Source organism: Meriones unguiculatus, chromosome 2 (assembly GCF_030254825.1).
Source record: "Meriones unguiculatus strain TT.TT164.6M chromosome 2, Bangor_MerUng_6.1, whole genome shotgun sequence".
Taxonomy (NCBI): domain Eukaryota; kingdom Metazoa; phylum Chordata; class Mammalia; order Rodentia; family Muridae; genus Meriones; species Meriones unguiculatus.
In genome coordinates, this window is record NC_083350.1 from 183,498,619 (window position 1) to 183,514,160 (window position 15,542).

At 44.8% G+C, this 15,542-nt stretch overlaps 1 protein-coding gene across 8 annotated transcripts in view; it reads right to left on the reverse strand.

Moving 5' to 3' along the window:
• Positions 1–1,934: 1,934 nt before the first annotated feature.
• Positions 1,935–15,542, reverse strand: part of Fnip2 (folliculin interacting protein 2) — a 106,073-nt gene continuing 92,465 nt past the window's right edge. For 4 of the 8 annotated variants that reach the window (XM_021653595.2, XM_021653600.2, XM_021653596.2 and 1 more), the window contains 3 exons: positions 9,994–10,194; positions 6,316–6,431; positions 5,236–6,094 (listed from right to left, as the gene is read on the reverse strand). In XM_021653595.2, coding sequence (XP_021509270.1) covers positions 5,920–6,094; positions 6,316–6,431; positions 9,994–10,194 — 492 coding nt within the window. In that variant the 3' untranslated portion in view covers positions 5,236–5,919. The other 4 variants (XM_021653601.2, XM_021653597.2, XM_021653599.2 and 1 more) reach the window with 2 other exon arrangements.

The following is a 15,542-nucleotide window of genomic DNA, read 5'->3' on the forward strand; positions in this document are numbered from 1 at the left end:
CTGGGTTGATTGTGCTATTTATTATGTGAAAGACAACAGCCTGGCCTGGTGACTCATGCTTGTAATCCAAGCACTTGGGAGGTCAGAGGGAGGACGACAGTCACGAGTTCAATGGTCTGCACAGCTAGTTCTAGGTCAGCAGGGAGCACACAGTGGATTGTCAGGAAAGGGGTGTGTGTATGAGAGAGAGAGAGACAGAAGAGATTATTTCCTATAAACTGGCATTACAATTTCTGTTCCTACCCAACTCCATTTTAACTAGTTCTACTGGACTGATCTCTTCAGTACCTGTATCAGTCAGGGGACCTATGTCCCACTTGGAGAAGAGACACAGCAGTGTTCATTATAAAGAACTGGCCTGTGTGACTGTAGGAGCCAGAAAACCCATCATCTATAGGGCTGGCTGGCAGGCTGGGGTTTGGATCTGAAGGCCGTCTGGATATAGAATCACCTTTTCCCAGGGTATGAGGTTGAGCATGCCCAGGGTAGGAGGGGTGAGAAAAGAATCTGTCTTTTGAAGTCTAAGCCTTCAACTGATCGAATAAGGCCCTCCTACTTGTGGCAGATAATCTCCTTTACTCAATCTACTGATTTAAATATACTCTCACCTTTGAAAAAGTACTCTAAGCATGACCTATATTGGTATTTGAGCAAATATCAGAGTTGTATGGCCAACTTGACCCACGAACTTCACCACCACAGTATCCATCTAACCCAGTTGTTGAGGATTAAGAAAGGTCATGTGACAGAGAGCGGAGGCACCGTGTGTGCAAGTCCTTTTCAAATGGCATGAGTTAAAGTGGCTTCAAGAGTACTTATAAGCAGAGGCTGGGTACTCTGTTCTCTTTTCCAGCTTGAAAGGTAGATGGAGGCTGAGAAACCCGAGAAGCAGGACACTGAAGAAAAAGACGCCGTGGCCAAGAGGGCTGGTGCCCTAGGCTCAGCTGCAAAGGGGAAGGCCCCCTGTAGTCCAGACCCCGTTGTCCTGGAATTGGCCCTGTGTGAGAGGAAGCGCTCAGCTACTGACTTCAGGACTTAGAGAAAGGGGGGAGGGGGAGTGAGAGAAGAGAGAGAAGTTTCTTTTTCCTGTCACAAAACCAGCTGATCAGGTAGCTAAGTGGCACACACTTGCATGGGTGTCATCACACTGAACATGTGCCATGGAGCTGTCAAGCTGTGGCAAGAATCCCTCCATCAGCATGGGAGGAAGTTGCTTGCTGGTCCTGAGGGGGGAGTTCTGTCGTTCCATCACCATGGGGGTTCTGGGGCTCTAACTCAGTCAGCACCTGTTGAGCCATCTCCATGGCCCCTGGATAGACTACTGAAACGTGCAAACCTTGGACCATGAGCTTTGGTTTAAAGCGCTGCAGAGATGGCTATGTGTATGCATAGCACCTCACACAGGCAGGGGTACACCTGCCCCTGGCAGGCATATACTGCACTGGTGACCTGAAATTACAAGAGCCACAACTGTTGATGATGAAATTCCCAAAAGGCCATCAGTTCTGGGTAAAGATCAAGTGACCATGTTTTAAAAATCCTTGCAAAGTAAATCCAAGACCCCAGGGCAGACAACAGTTACATTCCTAGAAAATTCACCACACGCTAACGTCAGGTAGAAACCACAGACTCTCAGCTTAGATCATTAAAGACAGGTTTATCACTCTGTGAATGTCAGGTAGGGCAATTAAAGGGCACATAGCCAAGGCTCTGGGCATTCATTTCCACAGGTGCCAGGGCATGTCTTCTGACAGCCCTGGCCCAAATCCCGACAGTGTGCTGGGGCCAGTGTTCTCACCGAGCAGGGTGCTCAGCAAAATCTCCCTGTGCTTCCAAACTACTGCCTTCTATAATGACCTCAGCTCACCCACGTCACTGAAAGACTCCCTATCTGACTAAATGCAGCAAATAAATCATGCGGCACCAGGCAGATGTGCAAGGTAAATTCAAAAAGTTTATTGCACCAAGTGTCACAGAAAAATGGATCAAAATAATACATGAATGTTGTTTTAAGAAAAAATTCCCACACGTTGACATTGGTATCCATTCAACTGATTTAACAGTCCTATCAATTTCTCTTAATGAGATCAACAATAACACATCCCAGAATTTCCTCCTTTTTAAAACACTGAAATTTAAACATAATGCAAATGCATGTTCCAGGTGTTCATAAAATTTTAGCATTTTAAAAAATTAACATTCAAAGTGGGCTGCTTGATTTAGGCAAAAATTGTATTAAAATGTCTTCTCCACCAAGCACAATAAAAACAAAGGTTTCACATTAACTCAAGGAAGTTGTGGATCTTTGCGATTTAATGATGAAAGTATGAGTGAACTTATACCCTAGTGTGCATCAGTGGACAAATCCAAACATTTACCAGAATCTGAGGGTTGTTTTCTATTCTTTATGTACATCCAACTAATGAAAAACCTAAAAAGCTACAGGCCAGTTTATAAAATCCAAAGACCCCATATTAAGAGCCCAGACAGTTTAGCAAGTGGGGATTTTCCTCCCTCCAAAAAAGTTAATTCTGAAAAATACAGTAAGTTAAAAAGTTGTGGTGTGTAAACGGCAGCTCCATGAGGTGTGAGAAGATGCGTGACTTTTTCCCTTCTGGAAGATGGGATGAAGCTGTACAAAAGCTACTTAACACTGATAAAATAGGAAGCTTTGGGATTATGCACAAGTATGGAAGCTACATTTTAGATTTTCATTGTCATGTTTTTAGAACATACGCAATTACCTATACATTCATATCACTTATCAACTTATCAAATATAAAACTGAAACATGCTAAGAAAGAGGTCATCACAGGAACACATACACACTTTGCTCTGTCGTGCCTCGGTAGCCTGCTTCATCAAACAAGCAGGGTGCTGCCAAAGTGACATTCAACAGGTAAGACGTAAGAGCTGAAGAAACCCTAGCGTAGGTGGAATCCTGTCAGCTGAGGTAGATTTCTTTATTAAACATTAAAATGTTTTAATTTTCCCTTGAGTTGGGCCTCAGAGAAGGTGAGACCCCTTTTTGGACTTCGGCTATGACAAATGGAGCCGTCAGTAGAAGATGTGGGTTCAACACACGTCTGTGAGATGTTTTGCTTGTTTTTTGCTTCCGAGAAGAGGCTGGATTTAAGACAAAGAAAATGTGGACACCCATCTCACAACTTAGGAGCCAGAAGAAGAGCAGCCATGTCTTTCTCTGTAACAACAAGTGAGGGTGGGGCCCCGAGAGGACCCATGTGACCTGTCAGTTTCCCACCAGCTGTTCTTCTGAAACTTGAAACATCAGATTAAGAGGCAGATTTGATTTTTTTTCAGGCTTCGAAGGGCTGGGCTAAGTTTTTATGCACGAGGCCGAGAACCAACCGGTTCACAGCTCAACTCCTGTTGGGCTGTCAACATATTACTACAGCTACACGAGAACCGAACCGACTTCGTATTGAGTTATTTTCTCCCAAACCTCAGAAGATGGTGAGGCAGACTTCACAAGCATATGAGAGAAGCCAGGAGAAAGAAGGGGAGAGGTCTGTGCTGGCAGGATGGAAGGCTCTGACATCTGCTCTGACAGCTCATTCACACCAAGGAAAAACAAGTGCCCAGAAAGCTGAGCCACAGGTGGGGCTCCCTGGCAAATGATGACATCATGGAGCCAGGAAACTGAAACCAGCACATAAATGTCAGGTAGTAGAAAGTGGAAAGATATTTAAAGGAATGGGACACTTCAATTTTGTGAAACACATAAAATGCAAATGAAAGATCTTAAGTGCCTTGAAGCACCATCTACTTTCACTTATCACAGAAAGTAAGAGTGAGCCCACACACATGACTAAAGTCGGCATTTGTCCTCAGTAGCATGGGGAGCAGAGTCTCAACTGTAATGAACAGGGATAAGCATGTCACATGATCAGGGTTTTTCCAGATATAAACTATGAAGTCGCTTGAGCCCCTCGAAGCTTTGCCCCATTCTCAGGCCTAGAGACAGGCTGGAAGCTGAGGGGCTGACAGGGGTTCATGTACTTGACTGGCTGCTGTCTTTTAAACACCAGATTTTGTTTTTTGTTTTTAAAGTCTTTTAACACAGACTATTTTATGGTCAGTAAACTAAGGTTCCTTAGGCTTAATGACCAATTGGACTTTTACAGTTCTTCTCTTTGATAACTTTGATAAATGGTCAAGTTAATTTCTGGAAAGATGCTTTTCAGAGAGTATTAAAGGGATAAAAAGTGCAGAGCTGATGGTGTAAAAGCTGAGATTGCACACGGATCGCTTCTCAATGTCCCAGCTACCTGCTTTCTCTGTCAGAGCAGCGGCAGGGTTCCCTCCCCAGCATGGACAGTTATCTGCAGGGATGGCCAGGAGGAAGGAGACCTGGGCTGGAGAGCACAGCCACAGACGCTTGCCTGAGCTCATGGAAACAACTTTGGTAAAAGGTCTTTCTGGAGAAGGCTACAAACACGAAAGCCAGAGATGAGCACCCAGTCTCAGCGCACACCTGCCAAAGCTGTCCACAGTACCTGATGGGCGGGGTGCTGCACTCATCTTGGGCTTACTGTACCAGCAATCCCTCTCAGACCTGCCTGTGGCTGCGCTGGAACCACAGTAAGCTCTGCGAGGAGACGGCTGTGGGCCTCCAAAGCACCCTCTTCACACCAGGCAATCCCTTTCCTCATGCTCTGCGACAGCCACGGAGCTGACAGTGGTACAACGTGGCTTTCTTCAGGTCAGTGCTCACGAAGAGAGCTCTGACCTAGAAGCCACAGCTTGTCCTTAGAGCACCACTGCATGCTCCCTCATGCTTAAACAGGAAACACTTTCCAGCCGGAATGCTCTATACACGGGTTGCCGCCTACTCCAAAGTCAGCCCTCAACATTCTGCCCAACAGTGCCGGGTGGCTGCTTGGTTTGACTGTAGTTCTCTCCCACCACAAAGGTCACTTTTTTTTGTTTCCTGGGAAACAAAGGCTCAGTGTTCTGGACCAATCACAAATTGCCATGGTATTGAGTAAACACAAGCCTCCCAATGGAACAGCCACTAAGCAACAGGCATGCCAGGTGACCTACTGCTCCACGTTCTCATGCCTTGGCCATCACTGAGCGCTTCCTCCTTTCCGGTTGAGTTTCCAATGAGAACTGTCCTGGAGTCAGTTACAAGAGGATTTGCGCCACATAAGGGGAATGGGTACTGGCAATCGCGGTCAGCAGAGGCAGGTCGTTGGATTCAATCCTGAGTGTTGAGAAAGTCAAGGACAGTTCTTTAACATCGCATCATTTCATAAGAAAGGATTACTTCTAGGCATCAGCTTCTAGTCTGGCTCATCTTTTAAAACTAGTAAAAATGTAAAATAGGGACAGCAAGGTGGCTCGGCTGGGAAAGGCGCTTGCTGTCAAGGCTGATGACCTGAGTTTTATCTCTGGGACTCATGTTCTGGCAGCTTACAACTGCCTGTAAGTCCAGCTTCAGGGGGCTAGATAGACCTCTCTGGCTTCCAAGTGCGTCTGCATGCGTGTGGTATGCGTGCAACTGCACACACATACACAAGAAAAAATACATTTAGTAGTAGTAGCAGTAATAATAATAATATTGTATAATACTTTGAGAGGCGGGCATGGTGGCCCATGCTTGTAATCCTAACAGTGGAGAGGCCAAAACCAGAGGATTCTGAATTTAAAGCCAGCTGAGACTACATAGTGATATCCTCATCGAAAACAAACAACTCATCCAAAAAGCAAAACAAAGCTAACTAAATAAAACAAAGCTTTATCAGGCTTAGCAGAAAATGTAAAGGTTGACATTACAGACACAGTGTTCTTTTATTCCAAGTTAGCAGAATCATCATCAGGGACATGAGGGAAAATTCCTCACAGTAGGCATCGTCTTCTTTATTATTTCAGTGTTGGAGAGGAAAATGGAGTGAGTCAGGACCTTTTTGTAGACAAAGTGTGACAAATGCCCTCAGAGATGGTGTGTTCTCTTAGTAATGAGCACATCTCTTGGGTGGGATGAGCCCATCCACAGCAAGGGCCTCCCACCTCCTCCGCCTTGAGACAAGCTGCCACTTCTCCTGAGAGCTTTTGCATCGTTACCGTGTCACTAGAGACAAAGAGTCAGAGAGAGATCAAATGCTTCTCCGGCCTATAGCCTGCAACTCACTGGGGAGTGGCACAGGCACACTGACCCTGGGCACAGGGAGAACTGATGTCGTAGGTGTAGAATGACACAGGCCACTAAGTCCTGTGTGTGTGCATGCATGAGTGTTTGCCCGACTACAGCCAGTACCCTCGGGAGAAAGGTCAGCATTTCACGGAACTCACCCCAGCACCACGCTCAGTTCTTTCACGTGCACACGTGTGTGTCCCCGGAGGTACTCTGAGAGCATTTTACTTTTCAGGTACATCTCCTGTAGTCTGTCTTCCAGATGCATGATGCACTGCAAAGCCAACAACATCCACAACGAGGACCGCGATTTTAGCAACTGCCAGGAGCATTAACAGTTGGGCTTCTCCTTAATTATTTCTATACACCTAGCTATAATTGGCTCCTTTGCAAAAAAATGCCCCAAACTACCAGCTTAAGTTTTTCATAAAATGGCTGTTAACATTGTTATAGAGTATCATTCTAGCATCTTTAAAAAAAAAAAAGCATTTGAAATCATTCCATAAGCATGAACATTCCTTGTCTTTTGGCTTCTAAATTGTCAACTCTTCATTCTTGGAACCATTCTCCCAGTCAATAGCATCATCACTTTAGCTCTTGAGCAGCACACTCCTCCTTATGTGTATCAAAACCCTACTGAACAGTGAGTTCTGGGTTGCAGAAGCGGATTTATTTTTGTAGTTGTCTTATGACTTCGTTCACAAAATTTCTTGTTAAGAAATTTACCAACAATCCCATATTTAAGAATGTCTTACTCTGTCATATTTATGGCTAGTGCTCTAGAGAATGTTAACTTGCCTTTATTTTCTGAGCCATGCAGCAATCTACATTTGGGCCATAAATCTGTGAAAAACTGTTTTAGTTCTCGCTTTTTTTCCTCTACCTCAGCTTGTTCTGGCATAACACATTTCGGTCATTTCAGACTTTTATTTTGCTTTTGAGAGTGTCCTTTGGCTAGGTCTTTAGTAGCAAAGGGAGAGACAATGATTTGGGGGACATCTTCACTCTTGGGAGGGTGTCTAGCGTCAGTGGTCAGAGAGCTGCAGCCATCTGTGTCTCACCAGTGGCAAGCGCTTTTGCATTTGGCAGGCAGTCACCCAAGTGTTTGATGGCTTTGGCAGGGTAATTCTCTCATGCACAATTTCCTTCTAGACTGTTAGGCCTTTTAATTTCAAGGTAAAAAGACTGACAGATGCATTTGTTGATCCTGCCCATCTGGGCTGATCACAGCAGGGTAAAGTATCCGTGATACAAGGGTCACTTTCAGCTCCTCACTTAGTCAGCATCTTTGGTGAACTGTGTTGGGGATGAACTCAAAAGCCTGTAAGTACTGCTCAAGGCAAGGGGGATGCTACCATGTTCCCCTAAGTAACCAGAAGTGTTGTGGTTCATGATGGAGTAAAATACAGTGTTAATGAGAGTTACAAAATGCAAAAAAAAAACCATTCAAATTATATTGACTTCTTTAAGTCTTAAAGTGGTTTTGTGTAGTGTTTTTAGTCCATAGAAAAAGTGTAGCACACAATGTGGGTATAGGAATGTATGCTAAGTATGGAAAAACACATTTACAGGAAATAGTTTTTAAAAGCTTCACACTCAAGTGAAGTGAATTTTCCCTTCACTTCTCTTCACTCCCGAGACCGAATGTCATTTTCAACTTCTAAAACTTCAGCTACTTTCTCATATGGAAGTCCGTTGTGTATTTTAATGTAAGCAATGCTCTTGGATCTTAGTTTTGCCAGACCTCTTGGGTCTTAGTTTTCCTAAGAATGGTCTTAGGAAGCCATTCATGTATTACTAAGTGGTTATGTACACTTGTACCAGAAGAAGCAAAAAGAATGTTCTGTAATTTACTGCTTTGAGAGTTAATATGTCAGACAATGAGAAATATGTCTGAGGGGACCCAATGCCAGCAGCTACACCACAGGGTCTAACATCTCCTTCCCTTACAGAAAAAGAAATCCAAGCTTCTTAAGGAAAAGGCTCAATGCTTGTAGGAGAAAATAAGATCACACCGACCAGAGTGCTTCTCCATGGGACAGACATTCGGCAGAGCATCCACAGTTAAAAGGCAAATAAAGATTTTTGCGAAAGGTGTTGCCACTTTTTACACCACCAATACAGTTTGTCACTGTGGCATACCAAGAACACTTATTCACTGATGGCTTGTAACATCTTCCACTGTTCCAAGTGCTTCGCATGAAGTAACTAATTTTCTTAAGCACATTAAGCAGACTCTATTAGTCCTCCAGATATACAGATAAGGAAATTGAAGCTCCGAGAGGCTACACCACTCAGAAGTAGAACTTGGAATTGATCCTTGTGCCCACCCACTGACCATGGAAAAAAAATGTGTGTATGTATGTATGTATATTATATGTATGTATATGTGTATATATATATTTATATGTATATATGTATATATATTTACATATATATAATTTATTACAGTTTATTCACTTTGTATCTCGACTGTAGCCCTCTCCCCTCCTCCCGGTCCCACCCTCCCTCCTTCTTCTCCTCCCATGCCCCTCCCTCAGTCCTCCTCTCCTTCTATATGACTCTAGCCTATCAGGCCTTAGCAGGCCTGGCTGTCTTCCTCTGTGGCCTGGCAAGGCTGTAACCCCCAGGAGGAGATGATCAAAGAGCCAGCCACTGAGTTCATGTCAGAGACAGCCCCTCCTCCCCTTACTAGGAAACCCACTTGGAGACTGCGCTGCCTATGGGCAAAGTGGCTTTTAAAGCTACCTGCTGGTGTGACTCCTCCATACATTGAAAAGCAGCATTGTGTCTCTGGTTTCCAAGAATTCTCATGACATACTTGTACTATCTTCATGTTGCAAACAAGAAACCTGACCTTCAAAGACACTCAGAACCGTCCACCACACAAGTAGTAATGGCCAAATGAAACCCAGGATGTTCCAAGGTTTTCCTGCCTGCTACACTGCCACGGCTTTCACACCATCCTTCAGAATACCCGCCTCAAAGTCTTCACTGCGTGTGGAAAGTGGTGCAACTGAGGACCTGGCCATAGAATACAGAGAGGTGACGAGTGAGCTGGCAGTCAGTGTATTAATTGATACTCTCCTGTTTTACTGTTAAATAGTTCTGTGCCATTTCCTGCGGCCAGTAAGGAGAGAGAAGTTCTGAAGTCAGCCTTTGCTGTAAAGAGTAACGGTGCAAAGAATGGAAAGAAGCAAAAAAGGCAGGCACTTCCAAGTAGTGTTTGTCCCTAAGGCTGGCACAAGCTATAGGCTGCCAAGCTACATGCCTTTCGGCCTTTGTCAGACTTTCCTCTCTTGCTCTCTGGATACATTTCCTCTTTCAACCTCTCTGCACAAATATCACATATCAAAAGAGATTTGTTAAGTACATCCCACTGACTAGGGGAGAGCTGGGAATGATTTTCTAGGACTTTGTAGGCTATTCTTGATTTCTTTTTAAAATGTTACAAATGTGATCATTAAATACCACTTGGAAAGGAACAACTGAGGCCATGTTATAAGTTTTTACACAGTACTTCCAAATTTGAAGTGCTTCTGTTCACCTGTAATGGACTGTGCATACACTCACAGAACAGAAGAAACTGTGATCCTTCAGAAACTGGCCTGCCCTGATCCATCTACATGCTCTCTGATGGAAGATTTAAAGTTTCCCTTTAGACTCGGTTCCCCGTATCTACTTAACTTCTGCCTTGTTTGGATGACTTTGTCCTCAGCTCCACCTAAGCTCTACCCGGTCTACAGGTCTGAATTTGTGATTTTTATAATCAACGTATTGAATAAAAGTTATTTTTTAACTATATAAATTTTGAAGATAGAAGAGCAAATACTTACAAAATCGGCTGGGAGCTGAAGCTTGTGGAGCTGTAAGATAGACTGAAGTAAACTGGACACCTGATTAGAGACCAAGACATCCTGGCCCAGCTTCATGGTGTCCACCACTTTCCTCTGACTTGTGGCCACCTGGACAGTCCACTTGTCCGTGTCTGCAATGATACAGACAGCTTCGGCTATGGGCTCATCGAGCACTGGATGCTGAAAGGGAGACGCAGCAGTCAGCATTTTCCACTCAGGACAGACAGAGTGCTTTGTGTGACGTCGCACTGCAGAATCGTGCAGCTCCACTGAAGGTACCGCTGAAGCAGCACTTAGAGTAACGAGCTAGGAGCTGGGCTATGGCTCCAAGGGCAGAGGGTCTTCTTAACAAGCCTGGCAATGCAGATTCAGTCCCTGGGATGGACTCTTTCAGGTTGTCCTCTGACCTCCAAATGTACCATAGCATATGTATACAGGTGCGCGCGCGCACACACACACACACCACACACACACACACACACACACACACACACACACACACACACCAATAAAAGTAAATCTTAAAAAAGAAAACCACATAAAGAACATGACAGCTATCCTGAGGAACACCATACCCAAGGTTGACCTCTGACCTCCATGACACAAATATATATGTACACACATGTATATATATCACCACTACCAGTCCCCCAAGGTTACAGCTTTAATCACTAAGCAAAGTTTCTTTAGTATCTGTGGTTACACTAATCATTTCTAATAATCAACTATAATCAGGCCAAGGACTTATTTATCCAGATGAGTCCAACAGGTCTGGCTACTGAGATGTACTGTAAAATACTTTATATATTGTACTGTATAAACTGTATTATTATAATACTACCATAGGGCATAAGCATCTGTAATGATGAATCTCAGGTGTCGCCCTGGTGATGTTTAGTACATGCTTATTGGGGATTGTCTTTACTGGGGTATCTGAGGGGGGAAGACTAGCTCACGGTGGGTGGCACCATTCCCTGGGCTGGGATCCTGGACTCTATAAAAAAGAGACGTGAGCCAGAGCACAAGCATTCATTATTCTCTGCTGGTGCCCACAGATGTGACGTGACCAGCCCAACCCAGGCTCCTGCTGCTGTGACTTCGCCGTTATGATGGACTGCAACCTCAAACAGTGAGCCAAAATAAAGTCTTCTATCGACAGCCTTGGAACATCAGAGAAAATGGCCTCATAAATATTGCATCGCTGAAAATGAGGCATTTTGCTTTGTCTGTGGTTGCTTTGAACTCATTGGCCTTCCTGTGGTAATGCATAAGAGATCAAGATATCCAAGATGGAAACTCAGTGGTTCTCTAGGTACAGTAGCTTATAGTGGTTCACATGTGTAGGACAAGCCTCCCCGAGGATGGCCTTTCTCCACGTCCAGAGCCTCACGGCCTGCACATGCTCTGTGGATGGTATGCAACAACAGCATCTATGGGAGCCCACTGAGCCCTGACACCATGTAGCCATCCACATGCCACAAAAGGCTTTTTACCAGTTGGCCACTTACTTTCTCATCGGCAGTTATCTCTCCTAGTTTCTGGGGGATAATTTTTAAATTGTTAATAGTCTATATTTACATCTTCAGAAAGGCTGTTTTTCTGATTTTCTTAATGCCTTACACTTAAAAACTGATCTCAAAATTTGGGAGTTTGGATAAAAATAATATTCAGGTGTGATGTTTTATAACAGAATGATTACATTTAATTTTATCAAATTAATGATTGCTTTTACCATGACAAAGTCTTTCTTAGAAATACGAGTCATAATGTTAAATGACAGTGCGAAATTTTCCCGGCTTCATGCAAGTGTCCTCTGGGTCGTCTGACTGACATGTGTCCATCATTTTATGCTGGAAGTTCAAGTTCCTTTGTAGTCAGTCCCCTGTAGCTATCCCAGCAACCATTTTTATGCCTTCTAGAACTACTATTCTGATTTTTGTAGAATTTCATATAAATAAGCTCACATAGTCAATAGTCTCTTGTGTCTGGCTCCTTTAAAAGTGGTACTGAGATATGGCTGCATTTGTTGCATGTTAGTACCTTACCTTTATTTTTGAGTATCCTCCCGTAAAGGCGCTGCCAGAGATGGCACAGCTGCTCTTGAGGACCTGGTTCAGTTCCCATCACCCACATGGCAGTTTACTACTGTCTGTAACTCAAGTTCTAGGGAATCTAACATGCTCTACAGACACCGGCATGATGTGGTACCCCTGCCTGTATGCAGCCACTCATACACATAAGATAAAAAATGTATGGGGTGGGGGAGTGGGAGAGAAGGAGAAAGAGAGAGAGAGAGAGAGAGAGAGAGAGAGAAACTCTTTGTAATGTTTGACCTCTGTTACTACTAATGATGCTCTGCTTTGCTTGCAGACAGAAGCCTAGCCTTCTGAGAGGCTTCATCCAAACAGCTGATGGAAACAAATGCAGAGACCCATAGCCAAACAATAGGCTGAACTCAGGAGTTCTGTGGAAGTGTGGGAGGAAGGATTGAGGGAGCCAGGAGTCAAGGACACCACAAGAAGACCTACAGAGTAAACAAACCCACCTAGGCCCATGGGGGCTCACAGAGACTAAACCACCAACAAAGAGCATGCACGGACTGGATCTAGACCCCCACACCTATGTAGCAGATGTGCGGCCTGGTCAACATGTGGGTCCCCTAACAGTGGGAGTGGGAGTTCTCTTGGACTCCGTTGCCTTGGATCCCTTTCCCCTAGCTTCCTTGTCTGGCCTCAGTGGGAGAGGACACGCTTAGTCGTGCTCCAAATGGGGGTGCTAGGGTACCCCTTGGGGGCCTCCCCGAAGATAAGAGGGTATGGGGGAAGGGGTGTGAGGGTGGGGAAGGGGTGTGAGGGTGGGGAAGAGGTGTGAGGGTGGAACTAGAAGGAGAGAAGGGAGGGGGCTGGGATCAGGCTGTAAAGAGATTACATAAATAAATGGAAAAAAAAGAGAAGAAAACAGCTGTGAGCGTTCGTATTTACAATCTTGGTATGGACATGATTTTATTTCTCTGAATAAATACTGAGTGGGGATGCTGGTTTGTGTGGTAAGCACAAGCTAAGCTTTTTCAGAAAACGGTTTTCCAAATCGGCCCCATCACCATCAGCCACGGATCACAGTTTCCGTTACTCCATTCCCACCCTGGTCTCATACTGTATGTTTTAAATTATAGCCATCACAGGGTGTGTATTAGTTTTAATTTGCATTTTCCTAATGAATAATGAACCAACATATTTTATATGTTTATTTCTACGGTTTGAAGAAAAAAGACAAAACAAAACTGATAAAAAAATGAATGCTTCACCAGCGGCAGCTTCTGGCGCACCCCATTGCGTCCTTTCTGCACAACTATCATAGTGAGTCCAAACCAGGAGAGGTGGAAGCGGGCAAGTTTCCAGGGAAACAATGCAGCAGGCTGCACGGCCAATGCCTGTGAGCACTTTTCTGACTCATTTCCTAAAGAAAGAAACAGTACTGGCTGACTTCTGTCTTTATTTAATCCCATCCAGCACCCTGTGCTGGCCATTTCTTGCTTTGAGCTGCTTAGCTGAACTTCCCTCTGGAAAAGGCCTGGCAGGTGTGTCAGCAGGCTGCCATCTCCCCTCTGTCAAGGTGCCCTCGCTACAGTGAGCCAACACTCCTTTCCTGATATCTAGGAGGGAGGACGGGTGCTGAGGCTGAGCGGAGAGCACCACCACACGGGGGCTGGGGCTGAGTGGAGAGCACCACCACAGTTCTCCCAGCAGCAGTTAGTGCAATCATTGCGTGGTTCCTAGGCCTGGACTGGTGTTGCCCTGATTGCTGTCTGCACCTGGCCCACAGCTCTGTGGCTCTCCCCAACCCTGTGCATTTCTCATATCCTTCCAGTAGGGTGTCTTCTGCTTACATTATGCCAGCTAGGTCCTGATAACCAGGGACCTAAACAGAAACACGGCAGTCAACAGTCACTGTGGCAACTTAACGAGGTCTGGGAAGGCTGTAAAGAAAAACCAAACATCCACTGTACAGAAGTGTAATTTCAACAGAGGGCATCACTCTATTTGTCCTGGACACTCTTACTCAAAGGGGAGGTGGTGAAGTTCTGCTTTTCTTCTTACAGATGAGGGACAAGTGTCTGATGGGCTGTGTGAAAGTTCTGGGACCAACATTCTTCCTACGCTATTTCCAAGGCTCTTCAGGGTTTATATATTTACTACTGCCAGAGTCAGCAACCAAGCAAAATCTAATTGTCCAACATTTATTCAAGTGTAAGTGCCAATCGAGAATTGGGTAAGCTGTACTTTGAATGAGAGAGGCCATTTTCCAAGGCAGTTCTCATGGTATCCTCTTACTTACAGAAGGCTCCAAGGTTTTCTCACGCCCTCTGCTGACCCTCACACTTCTCACATGTAAACACCCTCTCCTCTGTAACAGACAGCCAAAGACAGCACCTGGACTGGGTGCAGCTCAGTGCTGGGTCTGCTAGGCATGCCTGGGGTTCTGCAGCTCCTTCTAGGGCAACAGTCTCAGAAACTTCCCTTTACAAGTTCCCCCCAAATTTTGATAATTGGAGTGTCAGATTTCAAACATAATGACGATTTCCCATCAACAGGTTTGGTCTTTATGAAAAGCCAAAACAAAAATGTAATATGTGAGAGGGTTTGTTTGTTTGTTTTTTGAGACAGAGTTCTCTGTTTAACAGAGCCCTGGCTGTCCTGGACTCACAGAGCTCTGCCTGCCTCTGCCTCCCAAGTGCTGGGATTAAAGGCATTCACCACCATGCCAAACCATATGTGAATTTTGTACCCAAGCCCCATGCAATGCAGATCTGTCCTACATTCCTGGTCACATGCCGGCAGACCCTAAGCTGAATGCACATCAATCACATTCTTAGAAAACCAACTTTAAAAACATTTCTGTGAGACAGAGTACTACTGTATGCAGTCCAAGCTGGATCCAACCAACTCCTGTGGCTTCAAACTCCCGATTGCTGGGATTATAGGCATATGTCATCAAGATCAGCTTTAAAAGCTAGACTTTCAAACGCTGATGTGCAGGTGATTTGTGCCACAGCTTCCAAGTGACCCCAGCTTCCTATACAATCTCCCTGCTGCAGGAAAAGGAAGAGAAGATGTGTCCACCCAACTGTCCAATACTCAGCATGATGTAAGCTGTACAGTACTGCCACCAATGGGAAGAGTGCCTTTAAGCAAGGAATAAGAAAGAGCATTCTCTGTGTGTGAATTATAGCCGAAGGTTGTAGCAGCATACATGGTCAAGGGCAGAGGAGTCAGTATATAAAATTAAGGTAACTCGTTAAGAAAAAGAAAGGTGAGGGGAAGGTCAAACATAGAAAGTAAAGTCCCTTTTAGGTCACTGGAGCAGGGAGGAAGACCATGGGTAGAGACACGGGACCAGCAGTGTCCTCAAGCTTCGTCCCCAGCGCAGGAGCAGACCCTGAGAAATGCTGCTTACTGGATTAAAATAATGGGCTTTTGCACAGGGAAATGATGGAGTCCTGGCATCTTGCATGAGAGCATTCTACATTA